Source organism: Schistocerca nitens, chromosome 1 (genome assembly GCF_023898315.1).
Source record: "Schistocerca nitens isolate TAMUIC-IGC-003100 chromosome 1, iqSchNite1.1, whole genome shotgun sequence".
In the NCBI taxonomy this organism is placed as follows: domain Eukaryota; kingdom Metazoa; phylum Arthropoda; class Insecta; order Orthoptera; family Acrididae; genus Schistocerca; species Schistocerca nitens.
In genome coordinates this window covers 1166126972-1166146030 of record NC_064614.1, presented here as the reverse complement: position 1 = coordinate 1166146030, position 19059 = coordinate 1166126972, and the positions used below count along the sequence as shown (strand labels likewise).

The window sequence follows — 19059 nt, the reverse complement described above, 5'->3', positions numbered from 1 at the left end:
AACTAGCGATTATAATCTGATACTGATTTACTTGGAGGGACTACAGAGTGATTTAGAGTTTTTCAAGACGGTAAAAACAAATATCACGAAAGCAAGCTAGGAGCTTCTGTGGACTGTGTACGCTTCCCCACCCTTAACAGAACTCAGAGACAATTTTGGCGAAAATGCCTTCGAATTATCAAAAACTGTCAGGGATGCGATTAGGACTTACACTGAGGGTTCCGTGCAAATTAGCACCGAGGTGTAGAGGTTATGAGACTAAACTGTTGCACGAAGGGTCGTGAGTTCAAAACTCACCTGGACTGTACAATAATAATTTCTATATTCGGTTCGAGTACATTCTACAAGTATCCACAAATGTCATGGATCATTGTACTGGAATGTTCTGTAGCTGTATAAATACTGTTTGTGTTCTAGCCGGAGGCAGTTGGCTCCTTGCTCTTGTATCTGCAAATACCGAGTAAATCTTCGTTAAGTGAAGATAGTGTTAGTCATTAATCTAATTACATCTTCTTCTAAGTGACATTTTTGTAGAGACGCTGGGTATTGGAACTTGTGATAGCGCACATTATGGACGACAGAGTGGCTCCAATCGGGCCACGACAGAGCCGCCGTTAACGCGGCGAGAAACCTGAGTTCGAGCCATATTCAACAGATCGCAGTCCATCGGAGACAGGAGAAGACGAGTACTTTACGATGACAGAAACTGTGTGCCACCCCATGAGATATCTTTCCGGGTTCTCTGGTGACGATGGCCCTGATCCAAACAAGTGGCTGAAGGTATATGAGCGTATAGCCAAATTTAACAAATGGGATGACACCGTGCGTTTTGCTAACGTATTTTTTTTCCTTTGAGGGCACTGTCAAGCAATGGTATAGGAACAACGAGGACAAGTTCACAAGCTGGGCAGTATTCCAGACGGAACTGCGCAAGTATTCCGGCGAAACAATGACAGAAGTGCTAGGCTGCAGATAAACAGAAGTGCAGGGCATAGCAACCAGGAGAAACTACAGCATCCTACCTTCAAGACGTCTTGGAGCTGTGTAAAACAGTGGATGTTAGACTGAAGGAGGAAGATAAGGTTGCAAATCTCATGAAGGGTGTTGCTGAGGACATGTATCAAGCCCTACTCCTGAAGGAGGTTCCGACAGCAGACGACATCATAAAAGGGTGCCAGTATATCGAGACAATGCCTCAAAAAAGAATTACACGCAAGAAGTTTGAACGGCTTCCAAACGTCGTATCGATGTCTGTGATGGAGGAAGCAACTGATTTCACAAGTGTTCTTCGTCAGATAGTGAGAAAGGAAGTTCAGAAGACACTTGGATTGCATGGCGAGCAAAAAACTGAGACGCTTCAAGAGGTCGCAAGGGAGGAAGTGGAACCCAATCTCACGTCCTTCATTTCCCTTTGTAACGGTGAAAAAGTCGAGACCCTGGCGGAGTCACATCCCTACAATGCCACATGAGCAACCTGTCTGGGTTAAGTTAGTGGCATTCACTGGAAGGTTATTAGTAGCACCATAGAAAACTTCATGCAAGACAGGAGCGCTGAGGTTTGTCATCTGCTTCTGTACACAGCATCACTGTTACAGAAATGAGTACCTACTACAGCACCATTACTAGGTCAATCCCAAACAGAGAAGCAGAGAAATGTGGTAAGAAGGCCCAGTATTGTGTGGACGCTGCTCAAAGCTTCGGTGTTGCTGTGATGTCATGAGGGTGTTGTGGGTGAACACAGAGCATATGAGAATATGTGCTTACAGTACCTTGCCTACTAGATATCTGCTGTATGTAACCTGACTCTTTGGAGCTTGATGTAAAATTCCCCCTGTACCGCTCAGGGTTAACAAAATAATTTAACTATGAAAACTGATGGTATACAGTATACATGCACTAATACAATAGAAAAATAATGCAACAGGCAAAGTTGTAAGACTATCCTGCACAGTGGTAGGCACACTGAGGCAGGATGTATGAAATTTTGAATACATTGATAAGTACATCGTGATCATAAGTAGAAAGTGCTATCACCAACTCATGGCTGCCCACATTCGTTGGCTTCCCATGAGATGTTTGTTGAAACTGGGGCTGGCAGAAGCAACGCTGCTGGCGGATGCAGCTGCTGAGTTTCACCTGCTTGCTCAAAGGTGTCCACCTGGCTGTTGATTTTGTACTGTGAGACATGGAACTGGGTGAAGGGAGGAAGCCTGAATTTGCGGCATGTCACCATTTACATCAGGGCATCGTGAGAAATGATAAGTTGTAGATACATTGCCGCTCTCATTGTCTCATATTGCAGCATACTGTTATGTTCCTGGTGCTGGTGAGGAGCTACATACTCTTCATTTTCGACTTCTCGTTATTCAGCTTAGTACCAGTCAGAAGTATCTCATTATCAGTAGCAACTGTGACACCAAATTACTAGATGCAACTTTTCGTCGACAGGGTTGTGATGAGCTATAGATCAGGCACAAAAAATCCCGAGCACTCGCCTGCTTGAGTACAATCTGCAGAGGTTACTGTGTGCTTCCCTGCTGGGTAGCACACCTGTGCACTCACAACAAAAACGTCTCCTGCTGAGAACACAGTCAACATATCTTTTTTCTCAGAACAGGCATAATGCCAAAACCTACATACACATATGATTTAAATGAACTAGCGACTGCAAGCAATGATGAACTGCTTAGAGATCAAAGCAGTTCTTGAAGCTACAAAATATTTGGCTCTTCCAACAATTTTGTTAGCTTATTTATCTCGTAACAAACACATTGCAGTTCCTAGATCTGTTGTACCAGTCATGAAAACGCAACAAAAGCTTTGTGAGCTATCACCAGATCAATTGTGTAGTCTTCACTGAAGGTATATTTCCCAGCAAAGACATCTACTTAATTCAAGGGTAAACATTGTAGGCTTAGAAACACAAACAAACAAAAAAGACACACACACAAAACAAACAAAAAAGACACACACACAAAACAAACAAAAAACACACACACAAACAAACAAAAAACACACACAAACAAACAAAAAACACACACAAACAAACAAAAAACACACACACAAACAAACAAAAAACACACACACAAACAAACAAAATACACACACAAACAAACAAACAAAATACACACACACACACACACACAAATAAACAAAAAAACACACACACACAAACAAACAAACAAAACACACACACAAACAAACAAACAAAACACACACACACACACACAAACAAACAAAACACACACACACAAACAAACAAACAAAACACACACACACACACAAACAAACAAACAAAAAACACACACACACACAAACAAACAAAACACACACACACCTAGCGCTGGAAAACACAGATTAGCATCTTGTTCTTATGCTTGTGCTTACCTGATTTTTGTTGGTGGCTGCCCGAGTAGCCAACACACTTCGACCACATCCTTGGGCTGGTTGTGCACAGCATCAGCCCAACCCTGAGTGGCCAGCACATGGAAGTTGGCCTTTATGAAGGCGACGGCGGCTTGCGTGAGGCTAGGGCACGAGTGTCTGACAGCGAGCACCGCTGTTGCCGCCGCTGTCTCCACAGTCAGCAGAGAAGCCAGCTGCTGCTCGCACTCTGTCTTCAATCCCGACAAATCGTATTTGTCTGCTGCTGCCAGAACTTGGTGAGTCATGCTGGACAGATGTGGAGTCCTCAGTGTGTGGCAGTAGGCCAGTAGCTCTCTTAGCACCGGACCCTCCACGTCTGTTATGGTGACCTCATTGCTGCTGGACTCCAGCGTGTCGTGGCTGAACATTGCGCTGAAGACTGGGCTCCTCGCTGCCAGAACGGCCCTGCACGCCATCAGCCGCGTCTCTCCTGCCACGAGAGTCACCATGGGGCCCTCCCCAGCGTCCAGTAAGGCGTCTAGGTCGACAGCTGCAGTTTCCTCAACCTTGGTAACGGATTCCATTGCGGGTGATTCTTGAACACAGCGTTACTGATCAGCCCTTTGATCTCGCACATTGCTCTCAGTAATTATATGACGCACAGAGACACCTCTGTGAAGGAACAGTTCGTAATATTTGTACATTACATGTAAAGTACGACACCCTGACATTCTTGCTGCATCAGACAGACGCCATAAGTGAGTAACTGCAGTTCTTAAGTAATAGAGTATCAATATTTCCATAACAGTTTGAACACTTCTTTTGCACAAAATGCATCCCATATCTTCTGTTTCTATCTACATTTCAATCTCTATCAAACACTGAATCTTCCAAAATGGTGTACTGGCTCAATACTGATAAGTGTAATATATTGATTATTCCTTGCTACTGTAGTGTTATCTTGAAGCTGTGAGAAAGGAAGCAGAGACGATGCTGAGGGCAGAGAAACTAGGAGAGATATTATTAGATGAAATAAACGGTAAGCGGAGAGCCTTGTGAAAATGCAGACGATCCCAGACGCAGTCCCAGGGCGCTAGTTACTCTTCAAGGAATTAACATGTAACTTCATATGGCATCTAGATGCTGTGGTAGGTTGCCAGCGTAGAACGTTGTAACCAACAGACACGTACTAGCGATAAAGAGAGCTTGATACCAGCCCTGAGAACAGCAACGTCAGTAGCCTCACAAGGGTTAGAAAGAGAGCGAAAACGCCAAAGAACTGTTGGCCTAGCAGTCCCTACTTCGGGGAAACCGAGGGGCGGGGCTAAATGACATAACAATAATTTTGCAATACTTATTTGGCAGAGCAGTTACGTTTAGCTTTCAGCTGAACATTTTGGATACCAAATACGGACTTAGTACAACTGCATTAACATCCCCGCCTTAGGAGCAGTAGAGGGGACCTAACTAAACTGTGATGGGCAGGCGCCTGCAAGAGACCTGTGGGATTGGCTAGGTGGCTGTAAGTGGGAGAAACAGTGCCCCCACACGTTCGGTCCAGCTCCGCGTAAGTCTGCTCTCTCACTTTGAGTGCCTCAATGAACAGAGTCACATTTAGTATGTTTTGTTTTGCAACTAAGTTGTTGCCTTAAGATGCTGCTAGTGTTTGCTACTGTGGTTAGCATCCATCCTGGAACTTCTACACTGGCTTCTGTTGTAATAATGTTATTCATGCTTTTTCTAACCCTAGAAGTAGCCTCCAGTGTATTAGTTAGTCCTGTATGGAATAAACAACTATTTGAAAACCCTTTGTCCAAGAGTCTCCACAACGAGTTCCCTATCGAGTTTCACCACCTGCATTTCTAGTAAATGCCTGTACCAGTGTTGGCTCAGACAGAAGAAAACCAAATGCCTTCACTGTGAACTGTCCTCCTGCCTTCTGCTGTGTACCGCTCGGGAGCGCTGACTGACCAGTAACCCCTTTTCTCCCTCTCCCACCTATGTCAGGACACGACATAAGGTCAGAAGGTACCACACGGCCCACTCACATTAACGTGATCACCGTCTATGTTGACATCAATGTGCAATATGCAATATCCACTCACAGGCTGCACAGTGTACCACTATGATGGACTGCCAGGGGACACAGAAAGCATTGCAGATTTTGTCGCAATGTGGAAAGAGAGTGATTTATCTCACTGTCAAAAGCGCATTATCATTGGTTTTCAGGGCAAGGGAGGAAGGATTTCAGGGCAGCTAAGTTCGTAAACTATTTGTGGGCAGCTGTGGTTAGAGTGTACAATGCATGACAAAACGGCACTATCCGAAAGTGGCTCCAATACAACTGCAGTGCACCACGGGCTGTAGATTACAGGGATTAACGACGGCTGCAGAATTGTGTCCGGGGCAATAAACATGTAACTGCTGAGCAACTGACTACCAAGATGATCCAAGGCACTACGAAGAGTATCTCCTCGTCGACCTTTCAGTGAACGCTGCTGCGTATGGGCCAGAGCATCAGGTGCCTGGCCCATGTAACCAAGCTGACTACTGTTCAGGGGCGACGAAGGGTGCAATTTGCAAGCCAATAGCACAACTGCACGTCCGCAGAGTGGCGGCAGGTAAAGTATCCAGATTAATCACATATTACTCACCATAGGACTGAAGCAAACGCCCTGCAACCATGGTTTGAACGGTCCAGACTGTACTACGCAGGGTTATGGTTTGGCGAATGTTTTAGTGGTATTTCCTGAATGGTACTCTCATTCTGGAAGGCACACTGATTCTATCCATGGTAACCATGTCCTCCCCTACATGCAGTTTCTTTTCCTTCGCATGCTACACTGTGAGCAAAAGTGTCCGGACACGCCCAAAAACACACCTTTTTAGGTGCACTGTACTGCCACCTACTGCCAGTTACTCCACACCAGAGACCTCAGCAGTCATTAGACATCGTGAGAGCAGAATGGGGCGCTCTGCAGAACTCACGGACTTTGAACGTGGTCAGGTGACTGTCACTTGTCATACATCTGTATGGGAGATTTCCACACACCTGAACGTCCCTACGTCCACTGTTTCCGAAGTGATAGTGAAGTTGAAACGTGAAGGCACACGTACAGCATAAAAGCGTACAGGCCGACCTCGTCTGTTGACTGACAGACCACCGACAATTGAAGAGGGTCGTAACTTCTAATAGGCAGACATCTGTCCAGTCCACCACACAGGAATTCCTAACTGCATCAGGATCCATTGGAAGTACTACGACAGTTAGGCGGGAGGTGAGAAAACTTGGATCTCATGGTCGAGCAGCTGCTGATAAGCCACACATCACGCCAGTAAATGCCAAACGAAGCCTCGCTTGGTGCAAGGAGCATGAACATTGGACGATCGGACAGTGGAAAAACGGTGTGTGGAGTGACGAATCACGGTACACAATGTTGCGATCCGATGGCGGGGAGTCGGTGTGGCGAATGCCAGCTGAACGTCATCTCCCAGCGTGTGTAGTGGCCAACAGTAAAACTCGGAGGCGGTGGTGTTATGCTGTGGTCGTGTTTTTCGTGGAGGGGTCTTGAAACCCTTGTTGTTTATCGTGGCACTATCGCAGCACAGGCCTACACTGATGATTTAAGCTAATTCATGCTTCCCACTGTTGAAGAGCCATTCGGGGATGGCGATTACATCTTTCAACACCTATTCTTAATGCACGGCCTATGACGGAGTGGCTACACGACAATAACATCTCTGTAATAGACTGGCCTGCACAGAGTCCTGACTTGAATCCTATAGAAGACCTCTGGGGTGTTTTGGAAAGCCGACTTCGTGCCTGGCCTCGTCGACCGACATCGATATCTCTCCTCAGTACAGCACTCCGTGAAGAATGGGCCGCCATTCCCCGAGAAACATTCCAGCACCTGATTGAAGGTATGCCTGCGAGATTGGAAGTTAGCATCACGGCTAAGGGTGGGCCAACACCATATAGAATTCCAGCATTACCGATGGCGGGCGCCACGAACTTTGTAGTCATTTTCAGCCACCTGTCCGGATGCTTTTGATCACATAGTGTAACATCTACCAGCGGGCCAATGCAACGTGTCACACACTTTAAAATATGTATGCATGGATTTAACAGCGCTCATACGAGTTTGCCGTACTACCCTGGCCACCAGACTCCCCAGAAGTAAACCCAATTGAGAGTCTGTGGGACCACCATGATCGCTCTGATCGTGCCATGGATGCTCAACCGAGTAACCCAGCGCAGCTGAACATGGCACTGGAGTCGGCATCTCTCCAATTCGCTGTCGATACCCTCCAGACCTTTCACTGACTATTCCTGTACATCCCGCAGTGCTGTGGGCTGCAAAATGTTGTTATTCGCCGGCCGGAGTGGCCGAGCGGTTAAAGGCGCTACAGTCTGGAACCGCACGACCGCTACGGTCGCAGGTTCGAAACCTGCCTCGGGCATGGATGTGTGTGATGTCCTTAGGTTAGTTAGGTTTAAGTAGTTCTAAGTTCTAGGGGACTTATGACCACAGCAGTTGAGTCCCATAGTGCTCAGAGCCATTTGAACCATTTGTTGTTATTCAGGCTTTTGACAGGTGGTCACAATGTGACTGGACAGGGTATATTATTTTACTGAACAGTAAAGTGGTTCAAATGGCTGTGAGCACTATGGGACTTAACATCTGAGGTCATCTGTCCCCTAGACTTAGAACTACTTAAACCTAACAAAACTAAGGACGGCACACACATCCATGCCCGAGGCAGGATTCGAACCTGCGACCGTAGCACCAGCGCGGTTCCGGACTGACGTGCCTGGAACAGTTCGGCCACAACGGCCGGCGTGAAGACTTATTTTGGAAGTAATCTTTTATTATCACAGCTGATCACTGTCAGCAACTACACAATTTTCAAAATGGTTCAAGTGGCTCTGAGCACTATGGGACTTAACATCTGTGATCATCAGTCCCCTAGAACTTAGAACTACTTAAACTTAACTAACCTAAGGACATCACACACATCCATGCCCGAAGCAAGATTCGAACCTGCGACTGTAGCGACACAATTTTATTCGACGAGGTAGAGGGGTAGGGTTAACAGTAGAAAAGGGCTTATGTCCTTTAGAGTTTCGAGTATACATGTGTATTGCTAATTGGTCTTACCAAGGGCGCTAGTACGATAGTTATACGAGGGGGGGGGGGGCGGAGCTAGACCTGGGGTATTGTGAGTTAGCGAACATTGTACTCTCATTTAAATAAATAGCCGAAAGAGTCAGCCTACAGGAATTGTGAAACGAACCCTGTCGTCCAGGACTGCGTGCCACAAAGGGCGCAGATTCCCAAGAGAAGGGGAAACTCACAGGCACCACTTGTCTATTGAGGCCTAAGCGCTGTAGTGTGCGAGTGAGAGACGAGAACCTACGTCATAGGGAATTCCCGTAGATGGCTTTTGTGCCCAAGGAGGTGTAGCAGTGTTAAATATGGCAAACCTCAGATCGGCCATGAAGGGAAACATTTATGAGAACTATTTAATTATGTAGTAGTGCAGGGAATAAAGCCACAATAATTTTAATCTGCGATGCTCCATAAATTTTTATGGTGATCCCAATAAAATTCGAATATTGTTCATATCTATAATAGTTTAGGATTTACTTTTAAAGTGAAATTAACAAGTTTTGTAACATAGACCTGAAAGCTGAAATCTGATCGCTTTTGGTCGATCTTCACGATCGACATTTCATATAGAAGCGCATCAGTAAAATGACAAACGTTGTAACTATCAACTCTGTAACTTTATTTAAAAGATGTACTATATTTAAATTATCAGTATTTTCAGTGAAGCACCACATCATTTCCTCCACAGAAACATATTGACCGATGACAGCATGACACCTTATTGAATCATTAGGTAATAGAATATTTGTTGTAAAGTTTAGTGCACAATAGTTACTTTTTTCCTTATTTATAAGAGATCACATTGGTGCAAGGCTACTGGCTGTGACATTCAAAGTCAAGAAGGAAGTCGTATTGGTTTTATGTAAAAGAATTTAACGTTTATTATGTAATGGATATTATTGTTACTTTATTTAGAACGTGAAATTGGTCAAGCTTTGATTATATAAAAGTTTTAAAATGTAAACTGACGTAGAATAAGCTGTAGCCAATCAGATGGACGGCTTCAGGAAAGGGAACTGCACTAGTCAGTTGAGCAAGGATGTTCGGCGCACGGGAAGCGCGGTCGGCGACGGGATCACAGTTTGGCTGGAGACACCAAAGAGTACAGTTCGGATTGAGACGCGAAAGCTGACAGTCGGTCTTTAAGTAGGTAGGAGGTGAAACGACTTAGAAAATTTCGCGTTGTGTGGTATCACGGGACCATTGTCTCTGAGCGGTGAGCAGCCGCGCGCCTGGTGTGAACTATAGCTTTTCGCGAAGATAACGAGGTGGAATATTGGACTTTTATTTAGAGATGAGATTGTGAATGATCGAATTGTGCCAAATGGATATGCGCACGAGTGTAACAATAACTCTAAATACGACTACTTTCACTATTAGTTTGTTTTCGGAATAAAAATTATTCTAACCAATTGGCAAGTGTTCCCGATACTATTATTACTGTTATTATATGTTATGTTAACTTTGTATTTCGTAAACTTGCCATCAGTCAGACAATTTAAGCAAAGGGCCACTAGTGTCTAATTTAGGGCGTGTAATACGGCACGTGCGTTTCAACCCCTAGACGAGTTTGACCCAAGACAATTTCGGACAAGAGGAGCCGCATGTAAGCCCGAACATCTGTGGGGTGTTAGCTCGCAGCATGGAGTATTATTTATATTTTGGAAGACGAATGGCGACTTTTAAGCAGGCATGAAGAAGTCTCTGTTCCGACCTTATTATAAATCTGCGTGACAGCGACTTTTAAACCATTTTCTCGAAATAAAAAAAATGTTTCTCGTTTCCCTTAGAGCTAGAGCGTAGTGCCTTCCCATCATCCCGCGCCCCTTGTCACCAGGTATGGGCGCTATTGCAGGTGACCTCAGCGTTGAAACTGGGTGCAGGGGCAGATAGATATTTTATCATTGTGGGATGAGAGGACGTTATACTGGGAATGTTTTCTGATTTGTCTTCCAGTGTTGACAATTTTGTCGGCTTGTTTGCTTCGTACCGATCAGCTGCTACGGTATAAACATGGATTCGTGAATGTGCGTTACAGAGACGGTCATCTAAGACGCGTTACGCATTTGTAACAATGAATGTGAAATTACATTAACGATATTACAATACAGTGCAATGAGCTGAAAAAATAACATTCAAAGCATTCAGCAAACATTTGTGATCGTCTCACTTGCTGCACAATACATTACTGAAGATACCACTTACGGCTCACACAGGCGGCACAAAACTACTTCGTGAGGCAATTACAGAGTCACGACTTGGAGGTCTGTGTGCGGGACACCAATCTTTTAACCGAGAACGGTCGACACGAAGTATTAAAAATGGTGCTGGCAATTAACCATCAGTACTTCAGGTCCGACAGCCTACTTATCGCGTTCTTACTATAGCTGATCTATTGACGGTTCTTAACATACCAATCTACGTACGCTGCCAATCAGTAATTAGATCGGTACATATCCAACCAGAGGTAGGCCTACCTCTCGCCACAACGTCAGTGTTGGCTTTTCAGTAAAAATGTGACGACCATCAACCGGTTAACTTCTCAGAATTCGGCAGAGTGAAACTTTCACCGCAAGTTAACTCCCATTCGCTTGGATCCGACATCAGTTCAACGAATGAGCATCAGATTAGCTCTGCGGTTGTTCGGCAGCTGGGCAGCCTAAGGCATAGAATTCCTCCAGCAAACAAAAGCTCTAGGGATCGAAAGTTGTGACGCAACGGAATCTTCCGAAAGGAAAATGAATTCTATCAGCATTCTCGCCGAGAAAGGTAACCCATTACTTCTGGAAGAATTCTCCAGTCTCTAAGAGTAACAATTCAAAATAACTTAAAATATTTGAATAGTTGTGGAAAAGATGGTTCTGCTGTGTCCCGCAGCTAAATTTAATCAGCCTGCCACTTCATTTCGCAATCGGAAGTTGAGAGTTGCCATAAATTCAAATCATCGTTGACCACATATCGCACCCTGGTAAGAAAATTGATAAGTCAAAAAACGCCATCTTCAGTTTATCTCACGGAAAAATATGTGAAGCCGTCCGGTGTGCCCGAGCGGTTCTAGGTGCTTCAGTCCGAAACAGCGCGACCGCTACGGTCGCAGGTTCCAATTCTGCCTTGGGCATGGATGTGTGTGATGTCCTTAGGTTAGTTATGTTTAAGTAGTTCTAAATCTAGGGGTCTGATGACCTCGGATGTTAACTCCCATAGTGCTCAGAGCCTTTGAACCATTTGAAAAATGTGTGAACAGCCCTAAGTGCACAAAAAACATAGTGGAATTCATTGCGAACAATACTTACTTGAATTTTAAAGGGAGCTTCTAGCCTAATATTTCAATGTAAGGTTTATAGAATTTGTTGTTTAAGACGAGTTTTCTCAATTATTGCATTTGCGAATTGTGTCATTGTTTCTGCCGGGGTGCAATGTGTAAGCTTAACGTGGGCGTTAGCGACACATTACAAGCGAAAGAAGAGATTTGGAAACGTTGAATATAATTGAGAAAACGCTGTCTGCTCGAAATATGTCCACAGAAGCTGAAGACGACTAATAACAAATACGCTGATGCAATCCAATCTCGTTCGGTTCGTTAAGAAGAAGTCGAAGAATCTTAAGTATTTGAGAGCAGAAAAGAGAAGCAAATGCTGTAGATGAAAAACCACCGTAACTTGGGAAATGAACCAAAGTACAAGCAGGAACTCCTGCAAGTGAGTTAGCAGTCAAGCTCGCCCAACAGCGAGTTCGAGAAAGCGCAATGAAAAGTTACAACATGATTACTCCGCCTGTAATTACAAAAAAACTGAGACGCATTACAAAACGAAAGTGCGAAAGAGAATGGGTTGAAATTACGGAAGAGAGCGATCAAAACAATCTTTCCGCAAATGTATCGCTATCTTCTATTTTGACGGGTATGTTAGCAGGTCACGGAAGAGTAAATGTCTCACTACCACCTGTTCATACGAGCCACCAGTGCTGCTTGCCCGTGAACACATGTCTAGCAGCAGTTGGAATGTACTGGTGCAGTCACATATCGGTGGATATCGCCGACGACCTGCATCAGCCTAAGACGGCCGATCGTTTCAAAGCAGTAATGTGAGCGGTCACGTTATACGGCTGAACTCATCGTCCAAACGGAATGACGTCGGACGATAATCGGTGAAATTCAAATCTGTTTCCGTCGGTCAAGTCGACCGAAGTTGGCACACACGACATATGGACTGTGAGAAACTGATAAGTTTAGTCCAAGAAAGAGTGAGTTTGTGACATCCTACGGTTGAGGAATATAAGAAGCGGGATATAGTTCGGAATCTATGAGCTGAAATCTTAAGTACTCTTATTTGGAAATCACAAGTAGGCAAAATCATTATCGGAAATTTTAGGCGTAAATTACAAACTGAAAAAATCATTTGTTGAAGTGTGAAGGGTGGCGTATCTTATGCTTAAAGTTACTGTTTTGTTTTCTTTTATGGCGCAAAAACCACTGGGGTCATACGCGCCCAAGTCGAAACTATAGAAAACGAACACAGAGAGCAGTTAAACGACTATACGTCAGTCCCAATGGACAGAATAAAAGACAGCTAAAAACAGTCACGTGGAGAAATTGCTAAAAAAACACCATACAGGAAATGGAGGTCCAAAACTAAAAATTAAATGGCCTTCGCCATATTGCTTCTGCGGATAGAAAGTAAGACATGGTCGACAGACCGTGCATTTGCTAAAACGGCCGATAACTCAGAAGCCAAACCCAAGCAAGAAACGAAACTGTTAAAAATGGGCATTCCGTCAGGAAGTGGCGGTCGGTTAAAACTTGGGCGAAATGTATACAGAGTGGTGGGGGAGCGCAACTTATCAAATAACGATAGAGAAAAGGCACTGCCCAATACGCTACCTAGTTAAAACGGAGGGCCGAGAGGTCGTCCACACCGCTGTGAGAGGCTTCGGGAGCTTATTCGCATGAAGGTAGGAGCAATGGCGATAAAGGGACACCACTTCCTGACACATAGCAACACACATCATTGGAGGGAATGTAGGAACAAGTGGGCTGATGTATGAGGACTGCAGCCTTGGCAGCAGCGTCAGCAGCCTCGTGTCCTGGCAGACCGACATGACCAGGAACCCACAAACATCACAGTGGCTCCACCAAGAGTGACAGTTTTCTGGACCTGTTGCACTAAGGGATGGGCGTTGTACAGTGCACATAGAGTTTGAAGGGCGCTGAGAGAGTGTGAGCAGAGGACACAGCTAAAAAGTGTGTCGCCGGATGTACTCTGTCGCCGGTTACAGGGCAAAGAGTTCGGTTGTGTCCGCAGCTCGTGGTCGTGCGGTAGCGTTCTCGCTTCCCACGCTCGGGTTCCCGAGTTCGATTCCCGGCGGGGTCATGGATTTTCTCTGCCTCGTGCTGACTGGGTGTTGTGTGATGTCCTTAGGTTAGTTAGGTTTAAGTAGTTCTCAGTTCTAGGGGAATGATGACCATAGATGTTAAGTCCCATAGTGCTCAGAGCAATTTGAACCATTTAGTTCGGTTGTAAATACTGAGCAGTGCGCCGGAAGCCGATATCGAAAGACGTGGGCGCCAATGACGAAGGAACATGCGATACCACCATCAGTCCGAGAGCCTTCAGTGTACACAAAGGTACTATCGTGAAGTTCGCTGCAAGGCCATGAAACTGAGAACGACAGAGTGGGGATGGAGTAGTGTCCTTAGTAAGAGAATGAAGGCCAAGGTTAACAGGGGCCGCTTCATGAAGCCAAGATGATGAAGGGCTCACATCCACCGGGAAAGCTGCAGGTAGTGCGAAGGTAAGCCACCGTAGCAAGTGTCGAAAGTGGACTCCAGCATCTGTAAACTGAAAATGTTCATTTATTTTTTCAGTCCGAATATCTCTCTGGTTCTTTCCTTCCACAGGTTGAATCAAAAAACAATTTTCCTTGAAAATTTATTTTAAAGTTAGTTTTTCGTTTTTTCGTAGCGTCTGGCAAGAGTTTGCTTTTGGGAAGTACGCCATGCTATCCTACACTAAAAATAGAGGTGTCTAATTTTTTTTAAACTTTTACTGAAATCACCAACTGGCAGTCGTGTAACACAGTGCCTATTTTCGTGACGGCCGCAATGGTAGTGTTGGTGTCATGACTTGCCGTTAGGCACCGGTACTGGTACGGCGACCTAGAGTTTAAAAACAAACATCAGTGTGCATAACAGTTACGGAGAGCCAGCACACGTCTAGACAAGGTAGACAAGGTGGGCGGGTCTTTAAGCGCAAAGCTGTTTTAACAGAAAAACGGTAACAGCTTTTCGCGAGTATCGACGCATTCAAGGAATACGGGAACGGCCTCTTTCGGCACCGGGTTGAAGAACATGATTCTTAAATTCAAATTAACTGGCGATGTGGCAATTTTTCCTGGGAGATGCTGACGGGCAACTACTTTACGAACTGCTCAAGTTACTGCTGCCATGACTGAGAATGCTGTCCGCAGTGTGCGAGTTTCAAGCTGCGCACGAGCTGTGCCACGACACCTGAATACTCCATGGTCCACCGTTCGAAAGTTGCGGCGAAATTCCTTGAAACGTTACCTCTAACACGGTCAGAGGCTGTCGTGAATGCAGTTAGTCGTCACGGTGACCAACGTTTGTAACCTGGAACATGAACCTGGCATGCAGTTAAAAAATGTTACCCTCTCACGGTGAAATTAAAGTATGTTTCTTTGAATGGTTCATTATTGTTTCCGCATGTGCTTACACACGTTTTCACAATCTTTCGTTGTACTACGATAACTCGTTTCTGATTTGGGGGAAGGGGGTACTTTTCAGATTGCGAAAGCTTAATTATAACCATCCTGTTTCTCCTCAAGTTTGGTTACGAATGCGCAAGAACTTAACTTCCGGAAAAATTAATTTTCATATTCGCAAAAAAAACTTCATTAGCGCAACAGATGAATTTTCAATATCGCTAAATTAAATTCCTAATTACATACCACATAAACTATGCAACTCCGCGTTTATTCTACCCCATCCCATATGACAGTAGACTTAGCTGCAAGATAGAAGATTGATCGTTAGCTAAGGACACAGGAGAAATTTACTACTGTACAAGGAGCTACGCAAGGCTGAAGTTGTGTGTTGTGTTGTGTTGTGTTGTGTTCGGTGGTGTGATGGGTACGACCATATTCTCAGTCGGAAGTTCCAGCTTTACGTAGCTAGCGGGATGAATGTCTCGACGCTCGTATCTAAGAATATTTATCTTTCTCTTGTCACTTTAAGCGTTTAATGATGCACTTCATAAACGAATCGTGGACATTATTATTAAGGACAATTTTAAAAACAAAGCCGCGTAAAAAGATGGGTGGAGGTGGCACGGAGGAGAATCGTGTCTCGAATTTACGGACTAGTTCGGAAATCAATGAAATAGTGTATTTAAGAGACACCCATGTTCATGAAGACAAAAGTGGTAGGGTTATTGAATGGCGTGTTATGCGGAATAATTGCAAAAGCAGAGCTTGTGAAGAACTAATTTCACCAGAAAATGGTACAAATGGCTCTGAGCAGTATGGGACTCAACATCTGACGTCATCAGTCCCCTAGAACTTAGAACTACCTAAACCTAAATAACCTAAGGACATCACACACATCCATGCCCGAGGCAGGATTCGAACCTGCGACCGTAGCGGTCGCGCGGTTCCAGACTGAAGCGATTAGAACCGCTCGCCCACAACAGCCGTCCTAATTTCACAAGCCACAAGCTAGTAAAATAATACCAACAGATTAAATATGTCAGCTAGCTATGAAATATAGAAAAGAGACGATTTGCATTTATCATTCTACAAAGCGCGAAGGAAACGTATGACTGCTCATCCTGGTGTTCCAGGCAGTAGGGCAGTTAAATCGGGTATTTTATCAAACTGATACGAAAGGTTCTGCTTTGTAAAGCCAGAAAATAACGTATTTTTCATTGGTGAACGAAATCTCCAATTTGTATGTTGTAAGATGCATATTTCATTGGCGGATAGAGATGTTACATATCACCAAAAGACTTCATCAGCTTTATACGTTACATTTATGCACTATCTTGGAGTATGTGTAAGTTGCGTTTTGTTTAATGTTATCAAAAACTGCATTTGAAAGTACTCGTAGACTGTGGACTAAAAATTTTAACCCTAAAACACTAATTGTAGATTTTGAAGTTGCAGTTCATGTGGCGGCACAGAATGTTTCCAGGCGTTAAGACTGAAGACTGCTTATGTCAGGTACAGTCTAGACGGACAGTGGAACTTGGGCGTCGTTCTGAGTATTCCAATCCTCAGTCAGAAGCCCGAAACTCTCTGAAAATATTTGTTTGGTTAAAAATTCTTATATCCAAAGCACACTCTGGGATGCATTTGTAAAGTTGCATAATATTACTCGCAGTCACAATCAATAAACTTTATGCACTATGTACTTGAAACTATGGAAGTGAAGAGACATTTCGCAGAATACCAGCAGATGAAACAATTCAACAAACTCCATCCTTCTATCCATTAGTTCAGGGACGTTTTAAAGCAACTGCGAAGTGTTATCCGTGCCTTACCACAGTGCACTATAAAAGAGAAATAGACATGGCTGGGAAAATCATCATGTTGCCACTTAACTGTCAAACAAATACCAACGTTGTGAATTGTCGTTATAGGAGTATTTAATAAGAATTTCATCTCTGTTCCAGCCTATCGCACGGTAGAAAAGTGTTTCACTGCGATAAGCACTGTGCTGCGGTACCAGTTTTAAAGGTAGGCTGTTGTACACTTTATATTTGCGGTAGGGCTCTCTAATATTTCGCAGGAAAGGTATGTGCAGCTTTGTGGTAATGAAAATATGTTTTGTGGAGAAGGTAAGCTGTTTTGCGGAAATACAATCTGCGTTTCCTCACAGCTTTCAGGCTTTCTGTGAGAGAATTTACTGCACGGGGTATCACAAGACTAACCACACCTGAACTCTTTGGCAGATCACATGTTTGTATCCTGAACGAGGCTTCAACCTGGGCGCGTAGTTATTACTGAGTTTTTCGCCCGCACCTTACGGAGCAGCTTGAAACACATCTAGACAAAGGCCGGCCAAACGGCGTTCTGCAAACGCGAGCGCTTCGGCTGCGCTCCTGCCTAGAGCTCTGAGCGCTGCCACGAGCGGGGCTGAGGTGTGAGGAGGAACAGGGAAGTGAAGGCTGCAGCCGGACGCCAAACATTCGCCTTGTCAGATGCCAAGTAGTTTGCCGACAACACTGCTCGCGTTACATTAGATTTACGTTCTATACTGTAATTACTATTGGAACTAAACAAATAAAAAGTGGAGAAGGAACATTGTTCAGCGCCGAATGGAATACTTTCCACATTGTTTAAAGTCCGTGCAAAGTGCTTAATATGCCATCACCTTACTATGGCCATGAAAACACTTACTGGCTCGTGATTACAACACGGCCAGGCAGACGATATGACGCACTTGTCATCTGACGAACGACAGAGGAAGTTAGATGAACCGAAGGTAGCCATTAAGAAGAAAAAACGGAGTTAAATTTAAGTACAGTGTTGACAAAATCTTTTGTGACCATCATGCGTGTTTTTTGAATTCAGTAAGTATCTTAATGGAACGAGACAATCTTTTGGTAACGTATGGCGGACAAGATGGATGTGGCAAAATAAAAAGTAGTAATATAGAAAGATCAGCTTCAGGTTCATGACACGAAACATTTCCCTCGTGTCAAGGGAATCGTTTGTGGACGAGACATAGCCGACAACGTTTAAGTAACAAACATATCATTGTAATTTCTGAAAGAGATTCGAAGAGACAGCACGGTTCACGACGGATTTCAATTTATTTTTTAGATCGGTCTCACTTTTAACTGCTAGTGACCTCGTTACTTCCAATTTGAGCTGATCCAGGTACTTACAAGACTTTTCTAAAATGTCACACCAAGAGCAATAACCTCAACAGCACAGACATGTCACTAAAGTTATTTCAGTGTGTTGTACAATACATCTGTGCGAACTATTTTTTGTGTCAAAAATCAAGAATGTCTCACCAACATTCAGGTTTAAGAGATTTTAACCTGTGTAGAAGCTCCATGTCTTTGACTTTATCACGAATCTTAGTTGTAGACATCACATATTACAACACAACTGTTTATAAATTTATAAACGTTACAACTTAATGTAAAATGCCTATCTGTAGAGCTTTCGTAGTTCTGCTCAGGGTAACAGCACTACCTTATGTGGTTCTTTAATCAAGTGATAAGTTATTGCTTTGGAAGTAAAGTAAATATTTGAAAGTAAACGTGGTAAAATCCTGCTTGTGTGCTGCAATATTCGCCTCTTAGGAGCAGTAGAACTGCATTGCGAACACGTCTTCCTAAGTTTCTTGCGTATGCAGCTTTCAGCATGTAGCCCTCTTACAAACTTACTCGGAATAGTGCAGTGGAGGGGGAGACCGGAGCGCTGACCCGACTTGAGCCTGCTCTGGGATCGCAAATCTTGGCCACGCCTGATCCAGACGAACAGTGTTGATCCAAAT

General features: G+C 44.2%; 1 protein-coding gene across 1 annotated transcript in view; it reads right to left on the bottom strand.

Annotated features, from left to right (window-relative positions):
* Positions 1-19059, bottom strand: part of LOC126233010 (26S proteasome non-ATPase regulatory subunit 10-like) — a 59716-nt gene that overhangs the window by 22391 nt on the left and 18266 nt on the right. Inside the window, exon 2 of the mRNA XM_049942834.1 lies at positions 3388-3617. Coding sequence (XP_049798791.1) covers positions 3388-3617 — 230 coding nt within the window. The remainder of the gene's footprint in view (positions 1-3387; positions 3618-19059) is intronic.